General features: G+C 33.0%; 1 protein-coding gene and 1 pseudogene across 5 annotated transcripts in view; one reads left to right on the forward strand and one right to left on the reverse strand.

Moving 5' to 3' along the window:
• Positions 1–269: 269 nt before the first annotated feature.
• Positions 270–25,373, forward strand: part of LOC106665323 (lysosomal alpha-mannosidase-like) — a 33,988-nt gene continuing 8,884 nt past the window's right edge. The window contains exons 1-9 of one of the 5 annotated variants that reach the window (XM_024226917.1): positions 270–386; positions 21,339–21,441; positions 21,538–21,619; positions 21,677–21,862; positions 22,002–22,213; positions 22,273–22,409; positions 24,222–24,355; positions 24,436–24,646; positions 24,960–25,153. In XM_024226917.1, the coding sequence (XP_024082685.1) occupies positions 306–386; positions 21,339–21,441; positions 21,538–21,619; positions 21,677–21,862; positions 22,002–22,213; positions 22,273–22,409; positions 24,222–24,355; positions 24,436–24,646; positions 24,960–25,153 (1,340 nt within the window). In that variant the 5' untranslated portion in view covers positions 270–305. Of the gene's footprint in view, positions 387–10,530; positions 10,654–20,612; positions 20,701–21,029; positions 21,047–21,338; positions 21,464–21,537; positions 21,620–21,676; positions 21,863–22,001; positions 22,214–22,272; positions 22,410–24,221; positions 24,356–24,435; positions 24,647–24,959; positions 25,154–25,373 lie in introns of those variants that run through there. The other 4 variants (XM_024226916.1, XM_024226918.1, XM_024226920.1 and 1 more) reach the window with 4 other exon arrangements.
• On the reverse strand, positions 11,469–12,994 carry LOC106665381 (annotated as a pseudogene).

A 25,373-nucleotide genomic window follows, 5' to 3' on the forward strand; every position in this document is an offset into this window, starting at 1 on the left:
TAAATATTGTCGATTTTTTCAACTTAAAATGGCAGATTCTGCCTGGAAGGCAAAGAACCTGAAATGTTTTATAAACAATTTCCTCTCGAAAATTAAATTTCGATTTATGTTTTAACTCACACACCGATGATGGCGAGAGTCGAATGTCAATTAAAAGAAAAGAGGAAATAATAATTCGCACATTGGTCGACTGGTGGAAAAGCTTTAATTTGGGTCAGTGCATCGGCACGACATTGTTGTGACGTAAATGCTGCAAAACCGCCGAGTGCAGTCTGCTCCAGTCGACCATCGCTAGCACCGACGAGATGATCCTCTCCGGCCTCGTCATCCTCTTCTTGAGCCACTTGGTTCAATCAGTACGGTACAAGTGCCAAACATGTTGGGACGTGAGTTTTTATTGCTGACAAATTAGCAAATTTACTTTCTTTTTACCATGGCACATTTATTTTTTTTTATAATGTTTAATTGGTATATTTTTTAAGCTAGAGGGGTAGTAGAGAAAGATAAAGAAAATATATATAGAAATATAAAACAATAGTGTTTATTATGCATTTTTATGAGGAACTGAACGTTTATAAGGCAACTTATAACTTTTATAAGGAAATATCTCAGTTAAAACGATATTATCTATTTATTTGGACAAAGCTTAACACTTCGTTTTAAATCACATATTTTTGTTACGGAATTCTTAAGTGTACGGTGTGTATTCACGCGATCCCGATGTTCAACCGGACGGAATTGTCTAAAACTCAATTGGACGAGACGGATTTTCGATAATTCCATTGCCACTATTGCCGTTCCTATGAATCCTCGTAAAGAAATCTATCGTTACCTTGGCGCTCGGAAAGCAAATCGATAAGAATGCGACCTTTTGAAATTTATTTTTGCTTGCCGAGTGTGGGTTACACTGCGAAGTTGAAAACTGGCTCTGATAAACCGCGTTTGAGCCACAGATGGATTTTCTTCTGATAAAACAACTCAAAAATTGTCTTTTTATCCATCTCTTCTTTTGGCAATTTTCAAAGTTTTATTTATCCTGAAACCTTGGCATATATATCCAAGGTTCTAAAAAGAAAATTTGACGCCTAAACCTTTACAGATTTAGCCATAATCATATTATTATTAACCAAAATATTTTCGGTTCGCGTTGAATAGCAAACATACAAATTGCTTTTGTATTAATCGTTATAAACTGTGTTTCGGCTGAGGTTTGCCATGGACATCCTCTGAAGTAATACCAGTAATGATTTCCAGCCTTTTTCCCCTTATTTATAAAAATTGATTTTAGCATTACAGAGACAATTGATTGATAAAAAGAAATAGAAATGACATCACTTTAGATATCCGCTATCAACTTCCTGGATTAACAATTGCAAAATTTATGTGTATGTGAAATAATTAGATAAAAATAAGATTTCTCCTTATTCTGCGATCACAGTTATCATTTTATCTTCCGAGAGGCAAAAAGATGTTTTGACATTGTGCATGTCGATTATATTAATTAATAAATTAATATATGCGTCAAGCTCACGAATATCTCTTGTGCCTTTGAAGCAAAGATTTCAGAGATTGTAACAAAATCTTGTGTGCGTTGAAACTAATCGAAAATAAATCTCTAGTGTATGACACGTTTGTTGATGTAATATATCATTGTTTACGTTCAATAATCCTTTATTCAGCCATGTTCGTTTCATGTCTGCCTATTTTTAAATAGTTTAAATTTGTCTTGGAGACTCTTGTGTGCCTGCGCTGCACTCGTAACCCACGAACCACGAGAAACCAGCCGATGTTGGCACTCAGTGTGAGCATAAAAAGGCAATGAAGTCTCATGACCGTAGGGTTAGGATAGATCGAGAGGTTAGTGCGAAACTTTTAGAATCGGGAACGAATCAGTTCGTTGACAAAAGAAATGTTGATGTAGTTGATAGTGAAGTTAGTAATGTAGTAAGGAGCTTTGATGATTTGTCTGAGGATTTTTGATTAGAAAGATTCGACGCGCTGGCTGTTGGATGGCTTGGCAGAACTCAATAAAGTACACACTTAACTAAGTGGTCACAGTAAAGTCTTGTTGACGGTCAAGACGGATTTCGGTCCTAGTAGTTGTCCTAGTAGTTTCGTAGTTGTCTAATTCGTCTGTTTAGTTGTTGTCTCTTAAGTCTTATGTGTGGATTCACGTCAGTTTACTGTCCAAGTATGGTCCTAAGTATCTGATTGCATGGAAATCGATATCTCATTTTTATTGATGTACAGGAAAGAGTTTTGGAAAGTTTTCAACGTGAACGTACATTTTTTTCACCAGTCTTGTCCACCACATTTTGTACCATTCTTCGATAAGTTCAACATGTTCTTGGATGTTGGACGTAGCTCGGATAGGTTCCGAATTAGAAGACAAAACTGTGGTATCGTCTGCGAAAGTATTGGAGGGTATAGTTTCGTCAGCAGGATAAATGATGGACCAATAATGCTCCCCTGTGGGACGCCGGCTTGTATCTGTCTGACCTCCGAGAACTTGATGCCGCCCCTCACTCTGAAGCAGGTGTCTGGATAAGATAATGAGTGGGTAGGAAGCGTTCCAGTTTATAAAGCATGCCCGGGTGCCACCCCCTATCAAACGTCTGTGCTACATCGAGGAACGCACCCAAGCAATGCTTTTTTTTTCAATTTTTCTCCATTCAGTCTTGTCCACCAATGTTTTGTACCAGTCTTCGATAAGTTCAAGGTGTTCTTGGATGTTGGACGTAGCTCGGATAGGACTCGAATTAGAAGACAAAATTGCGGTTTGGGTGTATTTCAGCAAAAGAACAGAAGAAGTGCGTAGGAAACAATTAAATTTATAAAGCATGCCCGGGTGCCAGTCCCTATGAAAAGCGTATGCTACTTCTAGGAACGCATCCATGCAGTATTCTTTAATCTTTAGAGCAAAGGAGATAATGTCGACAATTTCGAAACATTCTTGATCATGGATGAGGACGGAAGCCGAATTGGTGAGAAGGAATGATTTTACGAGTATCTAGGATGCGTATTATCCGCTTTAAAATGATTATTTCAAGGATTTTGGACATTGAAGGAAGAAAGCTGTTGGGGTTTGCGATTTGTTTGGGAGGTGTGTGAGCGTTGGGAATGCGAATAACGACGGAATATCACTACATAATACATTCCAGAGAGACAAACCGACTTTCAGAGAGAAACCTAATTGATACAACATAGCCAAATCCAAAAGAAATATCTATCGGTCTTATTTGTACAGTTTCGAAAACCTAGACTACGAAAAACGCTTAACGACTTGGTAATTCGTGGAAATAAGGCTAGATTCAGCATAAATTTCGTCAGACTTGATGAAGACGTTGAAGTTGCACAGGAAGTGCTTCAGGGAGAACCTTTATCTCCTCTTCTATTTATTATGGTTTTATCAGATTTGATTTTTTTTAAAGGGATCCCTCATCGATGAAACTGTTGATCCCTTTTATCTACTGTTGGCCGACTGATGCTCAAAGCACGTTCCACAGGCTCCAAGAATACATTAGAGTTGTTTTCCTTGGGTGTAAAAAAAACTCAGTATGCTCTCTTTGATACCTACTTACGTGTTCCTTTTTCGATGAATTTTGACAGGTTCGACTCTGATTTTACGTTTTGGTCGAGTAAAAGAAATTTTGGTTGAAGTAAAAGCATAACTGATGACTTAGAAAAGCTAAAAATGCATTGTATATCAGACTGGAAACTAGGTGGAAATCAGCCAAAGTGAGCGTTCGGGCAAGGCAGTTGAAATAATGATTGTCTGTAGGGGTGTACATTGTGTACCATCCTTTAAATCTTGATGGACTGGTAAGATGTAGAAATCCACGAAAATGGTCTAGGGCTAGTCCTTGGGGAGGAGGTCCCGGGGCCATCTCCGCTTTAGTCGTCTAATGGGATTATTAGGATGGATTATATTGGACATGGATTGGGGTGAGTGGAGAGTTTATCGTAGTTGTATTTGTCGGTTCCTGGTTAAGCGTGTGTAAAGATAGAATCCAAGGTAGCGTCCACAGTAGGTTTTATGGATAGGAATGTTGTTGAGAAATATTGTCAAATAATAATTACAAGGTATCATATCTTTTTGTCATTTCTTTATCATTCAAAATATTAATACAACGAAAGTTCGATTTTTTATAATGAAATTAGACTTTTCTACAATAGTTCGATCGCCTGTCTGAAAGGTTGAAAGCTTCGATAATTAGTAACTATTATTCTATTGAGAATACGCCCTTTGCGAAATATAGGTGAATGTAAAAATATGGTTTCCTTATTAATAACCCATTGTTGTCAGGTAGGCCGATGTGACCTCTATTTCTGAAAGAAATCTTTTTTCAAGGCTTTTATATTAACTTTTCCACTACTTTCCAAAGTTCGACTAGCTTACAACAGTCTTTGTTTGGAAAATTAATTAGCTTTGGTACAATGTTGCATTTTAAATGTCAAATTAAATGCGAATGCCCAAAGTGCAATTGCCAAAACAGCTGAATCTCATGGTGGTAGCTGACGAAATTTGTCCAATTGAATGTCGCCGTCATACCCGAGAAATTTTGGTTTCTTAAACGTCCAGCCAAAATTAAATTATTTCAGCTCGCCAGAGGCTGCTGAAAATATTTTAACGATGGCCGAACAAATCGTCTCATAAATCCAAAAATAAAAGCCAAATTGAAAAAGACGAAAAGTGTATGTGTGTTGTTTAAATCCTGCTGACAAATCTAAGATAAGTGGTAACCAGTTAATTGAATCGGTTAGCAAAGATTGACCGTTGAATATTAAAAAAATACCCTGTTCGTATAAATTTGTACAAATGAAAGAAGCCAGAGTCTTGTATCACCCTGCTTATAGTCCTGATACACCACTATCTGACTATATCCTTTCCCTTCAATGGCACAAACGTGTCAAATTAGAAAGTTGTGTTGTGGCTTTAAGAAGCTTCTCTGATAAAATTCATTGGCACCCTATTGCCATGGGTCTCTGAAAAACTATAAAGACACAGACACGTCGAAGATGGCGAAATACCGAAACTCATCTGGCAGACCAGCCCAAGGAACATATACAGACCAATATGATCCGAGACTTCCAAATTACAGGTTCATAACCTCGCTGACCACACGAGAGAAATATCACAAATCATAAAGATCTAATCATTTCTATACACCAAGGTCATGGTGGCAGTTGATTGAACACTCAGTTATGGAAGGTAATCACCAAATGAAGAACACTTTCTTCTTAAATCTCATAAATATTTCAGCATTATCAACCATCAATGCCAAAAAACCTACTGTGTATCTATCCTTCACCTTCTGCACTTTAATCACCACATCCAGATTTTGATAAATTCTCTTAATTACATCTGACAAGATCACGATTTGTCTTTGGCCATCCTCTGTTGTTCTCCTAAATATTTTAGCATCATCAACTACCAAAGAGGAAACCGATCGATGGCCAAAGGCCAAAACCTGCTATGTAACTATTACTACACATTCTGCATTTTTCTTTCTTTACCTTCTGCCACCTTCAGAATTTGATCCATTTTCTTAACTGCAGCTTAGAAGTCTATGAATCAGCATTTTACTTTAGTCATCTATGTACCTGGCATCGGCTTTAACCTCTGAAAAATCTTAAGAATCAAACTTGGCCGAATATTTTTCATAACAAGGACTGCTCGTGGTGGCATTGCCAGACCCAGTTAGAGTCTGTAATCTGTAATTGAAGAACGAATCTTCTCTTTTTCTCCCAACCATTTGGGCATCATCAAACACTGAAAGACGTGCTACTTACTGCTTCGACTATCAAAACTGCCGCTTCCAGAGATTGTTTCTTTTTGCCAAGCGGAATTGCTTAGTTCAATTTATTTTATTTCAGCCGATGAACACAACAGTAAATGAAGAAGTGTCCTTAGTGCTAGTCAGTGACTCATTGATTGTAATTCTCGATGGTAGGATTCTTCGTGTCTTTCAGTCCAGTCTTCTTCAAAATAAATTAAAATAAATTGCTGGCTATTTGTAATATGAGTTATTGAAATTAAAGAGAGAGAGAGAGAGAGAGAGAGAGAGAGAGAGAGAGAGAGAGAGAGAGAGAGAGAGAGAGAAGCGCTTACATCTTAAAGCGAAACCTTCGATATAAATACAATAAGTGGGTGTTATATAGAAAAAAAATACACAACAAAAAAACTACACGCTAAGGATTATAGGCTAATATGGGAGTAACATTAAACAGAATAAGTGTAAACATTCAGCTATAGCTTTTTTAGAACAAATTAATCTATTTTAATTTGAAATTAACCTTTTTTTGCACCAAATTAACTCTATTTAATGTCGAATAAACCTATTCTTCAAAGCATTAAAAATGCATTAAAATTTCTCTTTATTTACGGTTTGTTAATATAAAAAAATTCGCTCATAGAAGACCATAAAAAATAATTTACAACTAAAATTTATATTTACGTAAAATGAAATGTAAAATAAAGGATTTTTCTTTTAATTTGAGAAATGTGAGAAATTGTCGTTTTTAATAGCCACATTTTTTATACATATTTAACAAATTCTCAAATTCAAAAATAATTTGTTTTTATTTCTAATTTTACATTATTTTTAATTGTAATTGTAATTAATTTTCATCTGGTCTTCTAAAAGACCAATTATTATTATTATTTATTATTTAATGCAGGCATTTTATTTGCCTGCTTACATTGTCACACCATCTCCGAAGTTTTTCAAATGTTTTAAAGAAAGAATTAATTTAATGTTAAAAATAGTTCATTTGCAATAAACCAATTTCGCATCAAATTAGCCCTCATTAATTTCAAATTAACCCTTTTTAATCTCAAATAAAACCTTTCTTTAAACCGTTAGAAAAGCTTGGGAGATGGTATAAAATATAAGTATGTAAAGTAACATTAACCCTTTTTAATGTCAAATTAAACCTTGCTTGAAAGAATTTAAAAAGATTAGGACATGGCATGTAAAGTTCCTGCTTATATAAATTTTTATACCATATGAAAATTAATCATTTAATGAACTTTTAATTTTGTAGAAATGTGTGAAATTGGGGTTTTGAAGAGCCCTAATACATTATACGTATTTTAAAAAACCTTACATTAAAAGAAAACAACCAGGTTTGTTTATTTAGTTATTAATTTTAATTGTAGTTAATTTTTGCATGGTCTTCTAAAAGTCCAATTAATTTATATTTAATTTTTTTGAATGGAGGTTTTTTAATGCTTACTGATTATATACCATACCATCTCCTGGATTTTTTGTGTTCTAAAAAAAGGGTTAATTTAAAATTAAAATGGGTTAATGTAAAATAAACCCGTTTTACATCAAATCAGCCTTTTTAATTACAAATTAAATCTTTTAACTTCAATGAACCCTTTTTAATATCAAATTAATCGTTTCTTTAAAACAATTAAAAAGCTTAGGCGATGGTAAGAAATATAAGGATGTAAAATAAAATTCCTGCATATTTAAGTATTTTCTGTTAGCATAAAATAATTGTGCTTTTAGAAGACTGTATGAAAATTATTCATTCACTCAGTTTGTAATTTTCTTGAAATTAAAATAAAAGTCGTTTCTTATACTAAATTTTATCTAATTGTTAATTTTATTGTCACTGTATTTTATTTATGGATTTCTAAGAGGCCGGTATATATATATATATACAAAGAATTTAATTTAAAAATTCAGCCTTTTTTTCAAAAATTGCAAAAGCGTAGGATACGGTATCAAACAGAAGTAAGCAAGATAAAATTCCTGCATTTGAAAAAAAAAATATATATATATATTTTCAAATGCAGGAATTTTGCCTTGCTTATTTCTGTTTGATACCGTATCCTACGCTTTTGCAATTTTTAAAAGAAAGGCTGAATTTTTAAATGAAGTTTTTCGTTATGTTTTAACGAAAGGGTACATTTGATATAAATAAGGGCTCCTTTTGAAATTAAAAAGGGTTACTAGAAGTTACAAACGGTTGAAATTAAAAAGGTTAATTTGATGATAAAAATGGTTAATTTGTTGGAAAAAGCTAATATAGGTTTACGTAATTACACACTACTTTGACGCTCCACTAGTTGCGGAGTTACTTAGGAAAGTAAGATGAAATATTTTTTCAACAAGAAACAAAGTTGACATTCGCTTTTTACACCCGAAAAATCTCCGAATACAAATTTTTGAGAAAACCAAAAAATATTTTTTCCCTCAAAATTTTCGCCTTCCAAAATATGGCTAAGATTTTTATGCAAAAATAAGAAAAATAACGATAATATTGAAAAGACTTCACCAATCCGTATGAAACTTAACAGAGGTTTAGAACCTTATCAACTGCACATAATGGCACAAACCTAGCTTCTGTAACCGGATATATAAAATAAAACGTTCGAGTTGTTTTTGTTGCTTTCATCCATATTCTTTTCACTCATAATGACGTAAAACATAAACTATTTTGTAATTGTCTGAAAGACGAACAATCCATCTTTGTCACAACATCGAATTAGTATAACATCCAGAGGAGTTATGAATTTCTAAGCAGAACACTTGACACCAGAGACCAAACCACTAATCCAACCCAAAAATATTTATTTTTTATTTGCAGTGAAAATTCGAATTTAATAGCTTTTCAGGGTGGTAAAAATGAATCATCCAATTTGGTTTTTTGAGAAAGTATTTTTTTAACCTACTCTATTCTAAAGGTTTTTAGTTGAGATGAAAAAAGTTAATGGCACGAGCGGGATTCGAACCCACGATCTTCGGCTAGATACGCCGCTGCTCTACCACTTGAACTATCGTCACTATAGAAGCTATTGATCCTTACATAAAAAGTTTAATTAATTGAAAGAAGTAATTTGGGCAATAGGCCACTAAATATAATGGATTTACACTTATCGTTAATTGTATCGTAACAAATTAATTTATTGAATCTAATGTAAATAAAATTACAAACTTGGACACAATAGTTAAATGTAAAGAACAAAGAAGATATTGATCAAACAGATTACAAGGTGAGAGAAAACCTGTAATCATAATGGAATAGGGTAAAAGAAAACAATAAAGTTTTCCACTGTAGGGTTACTGTTAAAAAAAAAAAAAAAAAAAAAGTGAACAACCAAAGTCGAAAAATAACGTTAACCATTATTCTGTAAATATAAAATTTTGACTATTTATTCACTAGATTTTTGTTAAAGTTTGAGAGTTCATGTGAAATTATCGAGCCTTAAAACTAATGAGGAAAAGATAATTAGTATCTCACGATGTTACAAATTTGTCAGGCTTGAAAAAACAGTGATGCACCTGCTACTCAGCTTTACAATTTAATTTCAACAGTTCTAAGGACGTTCATGAAAACTAATGCAAAAAATTCAAAGTGCTTCTTAAAAAAAGTATCTTATTTATTTATTATTTACTGAAACTATTGAATTTAATGTAAATAAAATTACAATCTTGGACACAATAGGTAAATGTAAAGAACAAAGAAGATATTGATCAAACAGAATACAAAGTGAGAGAAAACCTGAAATCATAATGGGAAAATGGGAATAGGATAAAAGAAAAACAATAAAGTGCTCCAATGCAGGGTTACTAGTGAACAAAATAACGTTAACCATTATTCTGTAAATATAAAATGTTAACTATTTATTCACTACATTTTTGTTAAAGTTTGTGAGTACATGTNCACGATAGCTCAAGTGGTAGAGCAGCGGCTTATCTAGCCGAAGATCGTGGGTTCGAATCCCGCTCGTGCCATTAACTTTTTTTCATCTCAACTAAAAACCTCAATTAATTGTAATGTATTAATTGGTCAAGCGGACCACGAAATTAGTGAATCTATTCTAAAGGTATTTTGGCTTTTGTAACTCTTTATATCTTTAATCTCATTTAATATCAATAGCTTTTCAAGGTGGTAAAAATGAATCCAATTTGGTTTTTTGAGAAAGTATTTTTTTAACCTACTTTATTCTAAATGTATTTTGGCTTTTGTAACTCTTTATAACTTTAGTCTCATTTAATATCCATCCTGCATATTATTTTATTATCTTACACGAAAAATCTAATAATATAAGGCGGAAAAACCTATAAAACATTACTAAAAATAATTCTTTTGGCTTTTATGGCACATTGGCAAGAATGCGAAATAATAGAATTGTAGGGAGACAATAATATATACATTAAAGGTCTGCGTATAATTAAGCGAAATATTAATAATAATAATATTAAAATAATAATTAATTTTCTTAATTTTCACAAAAGTTTCTTTGGCATATAGCTCCACTCATCAGGGAGATAAAATATTTCAAGATTGAAAGAAAGCAGAGGACGTTGAATTTTTACGATTGTTCATATTAAAAAGAAAAACACGTTCCTCTCTGTTTTTTTATTACGAGGAGACAACAAGAAAGGACAATTAAAAGGGTCAACAATTAAATGTATGCAACGAGAGCGGGCTGGTGAGCCGGTGGGGAGGGTGGATCCGAGATATTCTGACGTAAAAAGTACAAAACGTTAACGAGACCCGAGCCCTTGGTTCGGTTCAGTCCGTTCTCATTTGTCTTGTGCGATGGTTGCATTGCCAGTCGAAAAAGCGATTCTGCTCATATTTTCTCTCCATTCGACATTGCAATCTTCTCCAGAACAAGACTGCAATAACGTAAGTTTGCCAGAGAATCAAATTTTTCCCTTTCCACCGCCTCCTCGATTGTACCCTTTTTTGACAAAATATCAGGAGGATGATTTTGCACAAAAATTCCAACGCATTTGTTATAATATGCGAATATCCTTAACGTAAACAATTATTCATCGATATTATTCACACTCCCATTCCGACCCAGTGACTTGTCATTTTTTCTAAAATTTTATTTACTGATTTATTGTAAAAATTTTTGCATTTTGGTCCATTTAAATGCGTAGAGATTTTTTTTTACTCTATTCAAATTATTTTCATTTCCCCGTTTTAAAAAAAACAGATAACACAATATATCATTGTTATTTTACGACTCATATAAATATTTTTTATTTGTTGCTTCTACTACATAGGATATTGTTATTTAATAGTTTTACAAACAATAATCTATCTATATCTTATCGTTTAACCCCAGCCGTTACAGTCAGTTTTTTTCCATTTTATATGAAACAGCCCGACGTTAAAAACATATATAAATAGTTCGAAATTTTCGATTTGGACAGGAACACCGATTGACGGTTGTCCGTCTGTGGAGGAAAATTTTCCACGGAATTGACCATTATTAACTGGCTGTGTTCCTTGATTTAGACGTGATTCAGAGTCTAGTGGCTGGTTTTTAAACGTTTGCGACGATGATAAAAATAAACAAACGATATTTCTTTCAAATCTTCTTTTTTATTGGGTTGTTTTTATTGCATTGGGTTTTTGTTTGTTTGAAATGTCCATTTCCAATGTAAAGGTTTTTTTACTAAAATTACAATATAAAAGGAAAATAATTTTATTCGAAGTATTTACTTTCATTTTCTTCACATTTTTCCCAACGCGTGACCAACTTTATTATGCCGGAACTGAAGAATTCTGAGCTTCGAAATGAAACAAAATCTGCAAACGCTTTATGGACTTGAACATCACTTTCAAAAATTTTTCCTTTGACGAACTTTTCCAAATTACTAAACATCTGTTGGAGACAAGTCCAGAGAATAAGGTGGCTGCTAAAGAACTTCATACCAAGTTTTTCAATTTGTTTACAGTATGTTAGTATCGGACCTTTCCGATTTACCAATGCAGGTTTTTTTTTTGAGTAATTTTTTATGCATGCCGTCAATTTCCTTGCAGTACGATGTAGAGGTAATGATTTCACTTCTATGCAAAAAGGAGTAGTGAATAATCCCATCCATGGACCACCATACGGTCACCATCAATTTTTTGGGTGTGAATTTGGTTTTGGCTTGTGTCCTGGTCTTTCAAGAAAAGGCGGGGGATTTGAAAGATGGAAAGGCAGAAGTATAAGGCTTAACCTCCGAAACCGTAAAGGGTACGTCCTTGTCTTTTCAAGGCATACACTACGTCCACAGCAGTGACGGTCTTCCTCTTAGCGTGCTCGGTGTAAGTGACAGCGTCCCTGATAACGTTTTCCAAGAATACTTTTAAGACTCCACGGGTCTCTTCGTAGATCAGACCAGAGATACGCTTGACTCCTCCACGACGGCCAGACGACGGATAGCGGGCTTAGTGATACCCTGGATGTTGTCACGGAGTACTTTCCTATGACGCTTGGCGCCTCTTTTTCCCAAACCTTTTCCTCCTTTGCCACGACCAGTCATGATGAAGAGTTCAAAACTGACCTGGCGAGCGACGAACCGCATTTTTCAAGGCGCTTTAATTGGTGTCGCTCATTGAGCTCATGAGAGACCCGTAGATCACGCTTTTTCACTTTTCCTATGTTCCTTAACTGTCTTGACACGGTAGCTGCACTTGCATTTAGTTGTGCTGCGAGTCCTCTGACTGTTTGATCGAGGTTTTCTTCCACCTGAAGCTTAAGGACATCGTTGACAATTAAAGTTGGAGGTCTTCCGCTGGGTTCGTTTTCCAGTTCGGTATTCCCCAAACATAGCAAACCAACGGCGAATGGTCCGTTCATTTACACTCCCTTCCCCAAACGCCTTACTGATGTTTGTTGCAGCCACAGCTGCCAAATGAGCGAGTTTGAACTGATAAAGGAATATTACTCGAAAATCGCGTGTTTCCATGTTCATATTTAGAAGTATACTAAAACGTGTGTAATGGATTGGGGAGCTCATCATGATAAACAGAAGCGGAGAAATAACTGCTTAATTACAATGTGTAAACAATATTGAAGTAAACAACAGAAAACCGCTATATCCTCTCTGAATTTCTGAAATTATAAAATCGGACATTCCATGTGAAACGACCCACAACAACATTATAGTACACTATAGAAGTAGAAAATGCGGAAGTGTTGTATTTTTTAAATTTGTAACTACATATAAAACGTACAAAGAATGATTTTTCTCATATTTCCATGTTCACAATAGGGAAACAAGATTTTTTTTTTTTAAATGCTGACTATCAGTGACAAGATGTATTTGGTAAATATAGAGTTGTACTTTTTAAGCAAAAAATATTCTTTTTGATATCAAATCTGGAGTATATTTTATATATTTTTTTAAAAAGGAAAGACGTGATTGATCAAATTAGCTTACTCTTCTCTGAAAAGTAGCACCGTCTAAAATACTCAGGACAAAGCCATCTTAATCTAAGCTTTCCATAAATAAAACCACCCGGAAGGGTAAAAAACGGCAAAATTTCCAATTCACCCAGAAACTTTAAAAAGGAAATAAATGGGACAAGAGAGATTGTAAGGATCATGAAACAGCTTTGTTCAAAATTTAATGAAGAGAAAACAAAAATGAATTTATTTGCTATTCATGTTATTCATATTTTACATTCTTTTGAGAATAAAAACTTAAATAATAATGGAGAACAGAATGATGTAATAAAATATAAAATAAACAGCCTGCTCTCAGAAGGTTTAACTCGTGCTTGAGGCCAGGAGTTGTGAGCTCCCAAATAATTTTATGCATTACCAAAAATAACATTAAAAAACTAAAAAAGATTAAAACAAATTAGTGGTACAATAGTGAAATAAATATACAATTGATTTGACAATTGTCATTTTATGTAACTTTTTAAATAATTATTTTATTAATATGTTGCTCACAATAATTTCTCTTCTTTAATTATATAAGCTTTATACTAAATTTTATCAGCTTCTATTAAACACTCAATTAATTGTACACAATTTTTTTCGAAATGAAAAATTTGTGTCACGAGCGGGATTCGAACCCACGACTTTCGGCTAAATACGCTGCTGCTCTACCACTTGAGCTACCGTGACTTCGATCGCCCATGCCACAAACTTCTCATTTCGACTACCCGATTTTATTCTAATTATAAGCAAATCGCGGCTTCATATAGAAACACTTTTTATTAACGAATTATTCGTTATTCGAATCCCGCTCGTGACACAAATTTTTCATTTCGAAAAAAAAATTATGTACAATTAATTGAGTATATAAGCTTTAAAAAAATTAAATTTATCATAAGAGGAAAAGAATTTATATCAATTTTGTAGTAATTAATGCATCTTAATGCTATATTGTTTAATGAACGCCTTGTTTAATGAACAAATGCATAATAAACGAAGGCATGAATACAGCAAAAATAATTGTTTGACATTTAACACTTCAAAATGGACGTAAAGTTGCTTAGTGTTGTACCTTCTATGTTTAGTTAGTAATATTTTACTATAGAACTTTGAGCAGTAATTGTTGGAGAAATTGTAAACTTTGTGGTACCATCCCAAACTAGGATCTCAAATGTTATCAAGGACCTCATTAAATCTGGCTGAAGAATATTTCTTAAAAAATTTAAAATTTATAAAATAATTTTAAAACTTTTTTACCAAAGCATCTATATAAAACCTAAATTTAAATTTAGTAAAAGTGGCGCCGGTTGCCGCAACGGTTTAGGCATTGACACTGTGTTCGTCACTGTAAGGTAAAGGTCCCGGGTTCCAATGCAGGGCCGCTGGATTTCAAGAGCATTTCAAATCAAAATTAATAAACGTTTAATCAATTCATTCAAAATTTCCTTAAGTTTTTTATTTTTTATTATTATTAATCTTTCCACTGTACCAATCTTCAATCACGGTTTTTTCTTTTCCTTCATCAATTTCTTCCACTTTGAAAAAACAATTAAAAAAGCAATTACACAACTAAAAAGGATATTAAATGTAGTACGTTTTCGAAATTTGCTGGTCTCTAGGTTTGGAAATAGTAGTTTAGAATCACCATAGTAAATTTTTCAACTTTAAAAAAAAAAATTGTTTTCAAACATCTCGCTACTAAAACGCTTATTTCAGAAGGTCTACAAGTTTAGTATTGATCACATCTTATTGCAAATTTAACGTAGTTCTCAATGGTATTAACGGATTTTTCCAAAACCTTTTAGTTTTGGAGTTTTCATTGTTTATTTGAAGCAAGGTCGTGAAATCTTAAAAAATCAGAAAAAGTGGAATAACTCCGAAACTGTTGAGATTCGGACCATAGTTAATTAGGACTTTTTGGTTCCTTTTTGTACTGACAAAATTTGTAACACGAGTAGCCGAACACCCCGTATACATTTAAAAATCCCTATAGCCCTGAGATACCGGAAAAGCGATCTGTGCCCTCTGCCGTCCCCAAGACTACGCACAGGTCCGATGATATGTCAAAATATTGTCTATATACGTCAATACTTCTACAATTGAAAAGGTGCTCGACCATTATTCTATCTTGGCACAACTGACACTTCCGCGGTCGCTTTCCGGCCAGAAGGTGCCCGTTCGTTATTCTTGTATGGCCTATGCGTAGTCTTGTCATTATGGCCGTTTACCTTTTCGCAACGTTCTCCGTGGACCAGGGATGGACGTCTTTCTTAACTTGCCACAATTGGCAGGGCTATTTCTATTTTTACGAACCCAGCGCTTTTTCGATTCACCTTTTAATGTATTTGAAATTAATAGTTTTAAATCCGCTAGGCGTACAATCGTGGGGGCCTTCCGGCGGCTTCTTTGGCCACCCTTTCTGCTTCTTCGGTCCCTGCTATATGTGACCGGGAACCCATACCAACACGACATTTTGGACCCGTCTTTACTCTATATTCATCTTTTAGCGTTTAAAACATTATTTTATAACGGACGACTATAATTAAACGTATTTACGCAAGAATGTAATACTATATTTTCATATGTCATTTTGATTTGAAAGTCTAAAATTAATTATTTAAATTTTTTCTTACAGCAGGATTCATATTATTTTCTGAAACAAGATTAATATACACATATATTAATTACATTTTTGAAAAGTATATATTACACTTTTGGAAAAACGACTTCTCTCATGAATCAGCATCACATGAGTCATATACGACAAAACCATCTGAATCTATTCCTTCCACAATTAAAACTACCCGAAAAGGTAAAAAAGCACAAAACGGAAAAACCATCCACTAAATTAAAAAAAAAATTATATGTATCATCATATAATTATTAAATAAGAGAAGAGAGGGACCATGAGACTGTTGATGTTCCCAAATGGCAAATGGTACCATTTTTTTCTGGCTACCGGTAATCGTATTATTTTCTAAGACAACGTAGATTTGGTTACATAAAGTGGTACTTAAAAAAAGTCTGTTCTCCATCGAATGGCAGATATATTTTTTGTACAGTTTTGAAAAGTACGACGTGAGTGGTCAGCTTACTCTTGAACTCCTCTGATGAAGTTCACCGTCTGAAATAGGCACGACAAACCCAAGTTCCACAATTAAAACTACCCAAAAGGTAAAAAATCACAAAAAGGAAAAAATCCACTCAAAAAATTTAAAAAGTAAATAAATGAGAGAAGAGATATGACCATGGGACTGCTGATGAGCCTAATTGGTACCATACTTTTTCTGACTTTTTACTATTATTAAAATTTTATCTTTCTCAGTTGCCGAAGGTATTTTATGCCGAGAAGGTCCTACTTTCACACAAATATACATTTTTCCTTGGATATAAAATGAAGAGAAAAATCATGTTTGTCGCAGCTCATATAATTGAGCTTGTTTGGAACAAAATGAGCCAATTTATCCGCGAGTCTGCTCGTTGCCTGAAAATTACTATACTGATGAAAACATCGATAACAAATTGGATGCCTTGATAACGAAAGACCAGTGATCAAATTAGCTTTCTCTTGAACTCCTCTGATGAGGTGGTATCATCTAAAATACGGCTCAACCTAAACCAATAATAAAAAACCTCAACTTGCCTTCTACAATTAAAACCAGCCAAAAAGGTCAAAAAAACATAAAACGGAAAAAATCACCCAATCATAAAATTTCAAAAGAAAATGTATTGGTGAAGAGAGGAGACAGCGGGGCTGCTGTTGTTCCCTATTGGTATTGTAAAAAAAAATTCTGACTACCGGCGATCATATTACTATCTGAAACATAATAGATTTGGTTAATGTGGAGTTGTACTTTGAAGAAAAAAAATTTCCGCATTGAATGGGGCATATATTTTTTGTATAATTTTGAAAATAGCTGTTTTTTGACATTGAAATTCTGATTTTGATTTGTCTTTTTTTCAACGATTTATAATTTTTATATTTTACTGTAAATTTTTTCGAGTCTTCCAAATAAGATTGAATGTAATTAAATAAAAATATTGGAGCAAATGGAACCGATTATGTGAACAACTGGCATCATCTTCACTGCTTAAGTTCCAAATATATTCTGATCCTCTCATGACTGAATTTGTACAAATATGGGCGATTTATAAACTTTTTTTAAATATCTGTTATTTACACCTTGTTCTCCTCAGTTGCATAACGGATTTCGAGCCGAGAAGATTCTTCTTTCAAACGAATATTCAACGTTTCTTGGGTTTCAGGATGGACGAAGCTTTTGATTATCTATTAGATTAATACATGAACATTTTCATCTTATAAAGAGTAACATTTTCGCCAAACTAATTATCCCTATAATTAGAAATGCAAGGCTAATTTATTAAACGGCTTATTATTTTGACAGATGTTGCCTAGTGAGGGTCATTTTGACCTTTTATTAGGCTTGAGGTTTGGTTTAAATAAATTTTTCCTTTATAAGGATGGTGTGAAATTTGTTTCTTTTGTGTTTTTCTTGGAAATGTTAATTAATTTTAAATTAATCAATAGGTTTGCTTGTAGTAACAAATGTTTTTAAAATGGTGCTTTACTTGATGATTTACTTTAGCGAAGAAGCGAATTATTGGGATTAACAACTAAACAAAAGAAATGCGTTTTTTTAAACTTTTTGAAATAACTTTGTCACTTTTTGACCAATTTAAAATGCGATTGCTCCAATTTTTTTCAACGTAAAAAAATCCTTTAAAATGATATGTCAGGATGTATAGGGTTGTATTTGAAATTTTGACGTTGAACTGGGTCTGAGGTACCCTGTATAATTTTCTTCGGTCTTCCATACATCTCATAGACTGATGTATCCAAATTCACCTCTAATGGCATACAAACGGTTGGAATTTTCGAACGAAGGCAGAGAAAATCCGAGAATTTCATACTCTTGCCCTGTATAATTTTTCTCCAAAAAAGGTAAAAATTTGCAACCAGACTAAAAAATATTAAACACGTAATTTTCGTATTTTTGATAGCGGCATTGGTTCAAGAGAAATTCAGCCGGGCCATCTAAAAAGGACACCCTGTTTGTATATTTTTAAAAACAATTTAGTCACGCTTTTTAATTTTAATTTAAGGTTTTAATTATTGTCAACTACGGTTTTTAAAGTCTTGTTAGAGGTTTAAAAAATATTATATTGTAATCAAATTTATTAAGACAATGTAACTTAGCCCTGGAGATGAATGTAATAACTGTAACTGGTGATATCTAGACGGTCGATTCATCTTACCTTCATTAATAAACTTTATTTTACCGAACTCAGTCATTTTAAATTCAATGGTTACGGATGGCTAGGGTCAATTATGGCAAACATATATGGATTAATAAAATAATTAAAGAAGTAATTACATCGCCAACAGCTCCTCGTGGCCACTAATAAGTCGCTGAAAATCGAATCCTGATTATACGACGTTTGAAAAATGGCAAAAAGAGGGAAAATTCGAACGGTTGTAGGTTGAGATGCGGAGTTGGTGTCCAAGTGGATCGAAGTCACGATAGCTCAAGTGGATAGAGCAGCGGCGTATTGAGCCGAAGGTCGTGGGTTCGAATCCCCCTCGTGACATCAACTTTTTCATCTCAACCAAGACCTTAGTATAATTAAGTGAGATAATATTAATATTCTTGCTAAAATTCAAAGGAGGGGATGTGCTACTACAATATATACCAAAATATCACCAGAAGTGCCTTTCCAATTCAAACGATTGCAGTTTCCAATTAAACTGTCTTTTGCAGTAATGTTAAACAAATCACAATGACGGTCATTGCTATTATGTAAATTGAACTTGGAGAATCACGATTTTCTCATGGACAGTTATACGTCGCATGCTCCAGCCCTCCAGGAAACCAAGGGATTTTTGTTTGCATATATTGCGAATGGAATCACCAAAAACGTTGTACATCCAAGTACATTGCAATGAATTTAACGCTGAATGTAACAGTATTTACAATTTAATACAATGTATCGGGTTGTCCGGAAAATAATGCAGGATTTTAAGTTTTCATTAAAAAAAATCTATATAAAATATTCTGTTTACGTTTACAGGATTACTCATTTGTATGAATGTCAANATATATATACAATATAGTTATACATATACAAAGTTGTTTCATGATTGGCCTACTAGTGAACAGGTTAGCCTGGTCGTATCTGGTCCGAATTCAGTGTTGGGCAAAAATCAGTCATGTCTAATGATTAATGATTGATCACTCAGACCGTTAGTCATGATTGGTAGTAAGTGACTAATTTAGTCATTAGTCGCCATATATGATTGATGGCTAAATTAGGCATGATTAGTAATTAAATACGAGGCATGACTAATTTAGTCACAATATAGTTAGTCACGACTAAATTTCGATAAATCATGTTCAAATGGGTGCTCAAAAAATGAAAAATACACTTCATCACTTTTAAAAAATTTTCTAACAGAAATTCATTTCATCAAAACGAAAATCCTTCATCACCTTATTTAACAAAAATCAATCTTACAATTACAAGTAAAACTCCGTCGTTATAAAAAGCCAAAAAATAATGATAATAATAATAATAATAAAATAAAATTTAAAAAATCCTAGAACAAGCTACGCTTTGAAAAGTAAGTATCTATGTTTACATAACCGATCAATGGAAAAAATATTTCTTTGAATTAAAATTTATTCCACTTGAAAGGAGAGATTTCTACATTATTTGGAAAATACACCATCTAGGGATCTTGATTGTAATAAAATAGACATGTAGAATAATTATGTAACTTTGGTTTTCGTTTGTGATAACACTTTTTGAAGGTTGGCCTTGAGCACGACTCTCATCCCAAAATTTTTATCCGGAGTCGGTTGGATTTTGGTAAGTTGGTCATTGGAGCCAGAGTTGGGCAAAATCAAACTAATTCAATCATGATTAAGAATTTTGATTGAAGTTTAATCATGATTGAATTAGTCATGAGTAAATTAATCATTATATGATTTATTCATACCTCATGATTGAATTAATTATGATTAAATCATATAATGATTAATTTACTCATGACTAATCCAATCATGATTAAACTTCAATCAAAATTTTTAATCATGATTGAATTAGTTTGATTTTGCCCAACTCTGGAATTCATCTCTTAGTACAAGAGTTAAAGTTCGCAAAAAGATTCAAACAAGCTTGGCAACTATTATAATAATCTATTTCCTAAGTTTTTAAATTTATTTATTGATTGCTGAAGAAACAATGAATATAAAGATTGAAAGATAAACCGTTTGAAAAAAAATTGTGTAAATTTGAAAGATAAGCAAAAAATAATCACTCGACATCTGTCCATCATTCATTGAACCTTATACAAATTGTTAGTAGTGAACGATTAGATCCAGCCTCCCTTCCACAAATCCTATTTCATTGATAAATTTAGTTGGGGAGAATCTTCAGGAAGTACACGGCCACAAAAGATAAACATTATTTGATTAGCCTTATTAGTAAGTTTTGATTTTTTTTTGTCTAACATTCTCTGATGATAATTATTTATTACTATTTTGAGAATTTTTTTCCTAGATTACTTTTTTTTATCTTGATTTTAGTGTTTTATTGAGTTGTCTGGAAAATAATGCAGCTTTATGATTATAAAATACAAACAATTAAATAAATGATTTTTAAAAAAAATTGATTTATTAAAATAAGCTCCATCACTCTCAATACACTTCTGCCAACTAGATGGCAACTTCTCTATACCCTCTGAATAGAATTGAGTCTTTATTATTAACAAATTTTGGAAAAGCATTTTCTAACGACTTTTGAACAATAAAATTAGTCGGAAGGCTAGAGGTCAGTACAGTTTTAGTTTTACATATTTAATTATAAATGTTGGTTAAACAAAAATATTGTTCAAGTATTTATAGTTTAATATTTACCAAATTGTAAAATTTAGTACCACCAAAAGGAAATTGGAAGACAGTTTTGAGCATCTGGAATAAATAAGTACCCAACTTTTTAAAAGATAATTTTTATGTGTTCTCCCATAGATTATAACAATATTTTTAACCTGTATTTAAATTAGTTCTAAAACAACAATAAATGTAAAATAAAAATCACAAAATTGTTTTTCTCTGCCTTGTAGGGCTGTCATCCAACAGATCCAAACAAACTAAATATACATTTAGTGCCTCATACTCACGATGATGCAGGGTGGTTGAAAACAGTTGACCAGTATTATTACAGGAGTAAGTGAAGTGCAGAAAGAAGGTCAACAAAAAATAAAAATAATCTTAGCCCTCTTCTGTAAAATCTGTAATTGATGTATTCTTTTTATCAATTAGGCCAAAATTACCTTGCGGAAGGTGGAGTCCAACATATAATAGATTCAGTAGTCGCTGAATTGAACGTTGATCCATCTCGAAGGTAAGTTGTCTGATTAAATTTGTCGATTGTCAACTTATGGAATAATACATGTTTCAGATTTGCATATGTCGAAAGTTCATTTTTATGGAGGTGGTGGAATGATCGCAACGGTTTTTATCGTGATCTAATGAGGACTTTGGTGCAACAGGGAAGATTACAACTTTTACATGGAGGTTGGGTCATGAGCGATGAAGCTACACCACATTACTCTATGTTAATCGATCAAATGATGCTGGGCTTGCGGTAAAATTATTTATTCGTTTAGATGTAAAATAATTTTATTATAAACTCCGTTTTCTTATTGTATAGTATTTCATGTATCCCAGGACTGAAATCTTCTGTATAAAATGCAATTTTTTAAAATAAAATTTATGATTTACAGTTTTCTTGAAGATAAATTTGGTGTTTGTGGAAAACCGAAAGTGGCATGGCAAATTGACCCATTTGGCCATTCAGCAGAAGTCGCCCAACAGTTAGTAGATATGGGATTCGAGGGAGTGTTTTATGGAAGAATACATCAAGGGGATTACGAAAAAAGGAGAGTGATGAAAGAAATGGAAATGATTTGGAACATAAATCCACTAGACAACAAAGGTGAACATAACAAAACATTTTTCCGGATTATAGTGAATAATATGAATACACAATTTTAGGATCTAAATCTGAACTATTTACTGGCATTTTATACAATCTTTATCATCCGCCGCCTGGTTTCTGTTTTGATATTATGTGTAATGATGAACCACTGATGGATAACAAAGAGCTACATAGTTATAATATAGACAAAAAGGTATTCTGATTGTTAATTATAACTTTTTTTAACCCCTCCATTCATGACAAGGTTACACAGATCCCACCTTCATTTATACTAGTAAATACTTCGTACAAAAACAAAACCCATTAAACACTATGCAAAGTTAAAAGAAATAGCGAGACATCAAGGTACTTCATATTATGATATTATTTTCATGTCGGGTACTCTACATTCTGCCACAAACCTACCCACAAATAATCAAACACTCACACTAATGAATACATTCATTAAACAACACAACCTTTTGATCAGTTTGCACTGTTACTCTATATTTTGCCACAAACGAACCTGCACGTTCTCAGGCATTCACACTAATAAATACATTCAATCAAAAACAAAACCTTTATTCACAGTTAAAAGTAAATAGCCGATTGACACATGGGCACCTGCTTTTGGGCCAAAGCCCGCGCAGGTGCCCCTTATGCAGAGAAAGGTTGCTCGATGTGTCCCACATAATAGAGGCGTGTCATGCCTTGGCTCCATACAGAGAGCGTGTAGGCATGCCGCCGGACTTAAGAAGAGTTCTCGAACATGGTAGCGAGTTTGGGGGAGATTGGGGTTTTTTTTTTTTATTGTATATAGTATGTCTTATCTATTATGTTTTGTCTGAGTGCATGTATTTATTGGCGTGAATGGCGAGGGGTGAGGCTGAAATATAACGTCATCATCACTCCTCGAACGATGAGAGCGTAAGAGTGTGTGTTCGGGGTCGATGGCGGAATATTTATAAAAGTACCCCATCGACCCCAATCTAGATTAGTTTGAGTATAGGGTCGGTGGAGGAATATCAAGTACTCCACCGGCCAAACGGAATGAGTGTACTGAATGGATGTATTTATGTATATTATGTGTATGAACAAGTAAATAGCAAGTCATCAAGGTTGTTATTTTCATATGGGGGTACTCTATATTCTACCACAAATCCACCTAAACATAATCCAAGACTCATGCTAATAAATACATTCATTCAAAAACAAAACATTTCAAACACTAGTTAAAAATAAAAAGCAAGTCATCGAGGTATTTGATATTATTTTGATGTGGAGTACTATATATTCCGCCACAAACCCACTCACACTAAAGTGTATAAACATAACTTTTCAAACGGTATACAAAGAAATAGGGAACCATGAAGTTATTTGATATTATGATATTATTTTGATTTGGGGTACTCTATATACCAACACAACCTCAAAACACTCAAGCTAATAGATACATTCACCCAATAAGGGATAACCAAGTGTTAAATATATTCAAATAATACAACCAAATGCATTTATCCACTTCAGGTATCCAACCAATTTCTTCAATTCTGTTTCAAAAATTCTTTTAGACTCATGTAAAGGCCACATCTTGTCCAGTCCACCCATTACTGTTACAATAACATAGCTATTAAATTTCTTATAATATAATTATAATACTTACTATAAATTCAAACAAATGGGTAACTATATTTTATAGCAAAAGGTTTTTTTTTCTGAGTTGATCATGTATATTATTAGTTTCCCATTTTATTAAACTTCACTCCTATTTATTATTTTCTTGTAGCTTATTTATTTCTGATCATCTTGGTCTTCCTTTCCTGCTGGTTTTGCCATCTTCAATATTCTGTGAGTTATATCAACAAATTTATAAAACAACACAATAAAATTGAATGAATATTTTTAAAATCAGAAATTATAAGGGTACCAGTATGATCAGATTGTTTCACTCCCTCGAAGTGTCAATTTAAATGCTTGATTAAAAATTAGTCTGTTTTACATTTTCTATCTGATTTTTTTTCGTCAGGTGCCAGAGTTTATTCAAAAGATTAAAATTTGGGCAACTTCATACAGAACAAACCATGTGCTTGTGCCAATGGGAGGTGATTTTACATACATGATGGCTGGAACATGGTTTGTCAATATGGATAAACTAATAAAGCAAGTACACTTCATCGAGTGCTAATAATTAATTGCAAAATGGTTAAACATTGAAAATATACTAACTGTATTGTCAATAGGTATGGAAATAATGATAGCAGCGTACATTTTCTGTATTCCACACCTTACTGCTACTTGAAAGCGTTAAATGCTAATGGTAAAGTTTGGCCAGTTAAAACAGGAGGAGATTTTTTCCCATATTCTTCATCAGACAGTCTGTATTGGACTGGCTACTACACATCGCGGCCATCATTGAAACTTTTAACAATGAAGGCTAATAATATCTTACAGGTACTAGATTATAATACTGAAAAATTCAATTTCAAATCCTCATAGTATTAATCAAAAATATAAAATTAAATCCAGCCATAATCAATCACCCTTAATTTAATGTATTAATTAATGTTGGAACACTTCTAAGCGTTTTGCCATATTCAGTGCAATCTCAGGGTTTATTTTACATAAATAAATTACAATTACTAACTTCAGAACATAATTTCCTTCTTTTTTAGTAACCAATTTAATTGGAATGGGAATTTTTTTTGTAATATTGGCATAAACTGTTTAAAATAAAATTGTTCTCAACGCATTGTTTGAATTTCAGGTGGTAAGACAGTTAGATGTATTAATGAATCTAAACCAAACAGAATGTATTAACAAACTGGAAAGAGCTGTCGCCTTAGCACAACATCACGATGGTATATCTGGAACAGCTAAGCAGCATGTCACTGATGATTATCTTTTATATTTGCATGAGACAATTGAAGGGGTTCAAACGCTTTTCCATTCAGCTTACAAGTAAATGTTATAACATTATTATACAAAGTACAAGCATATATANGAGTACAAATACTTTGATTACAAAATTTTCTAGCATTGTATAAATTCATTTTTTTTCACATCCTAAATGTATTTGTAAAATTTAAACAATGTTTATAAAACCCAGGCCCTGAAGATGATCTCATTAAAAATTGAAAAGTTGGCACGATAAAGAAAATGTTTTTCTAAAACTTACGTC

Source organism: Cimex lectularius, unplaced genomic scaffold (assembly GCF_000648675.2).
Source record: "Cimex lectularius strain Harlan isolate CLEC.00 unplaced genomic scaffold, Clec_2.1 scaffold9, whole genome shotgun sequence".
In the NCBI taxonomy this organism is placed as follows: domain Eukaryota; kingdom Metazoa; phylum Arthropoda; class Insecta; order Hemiptera; family Cimicidae; genus Cimex; species Cimex lectularius.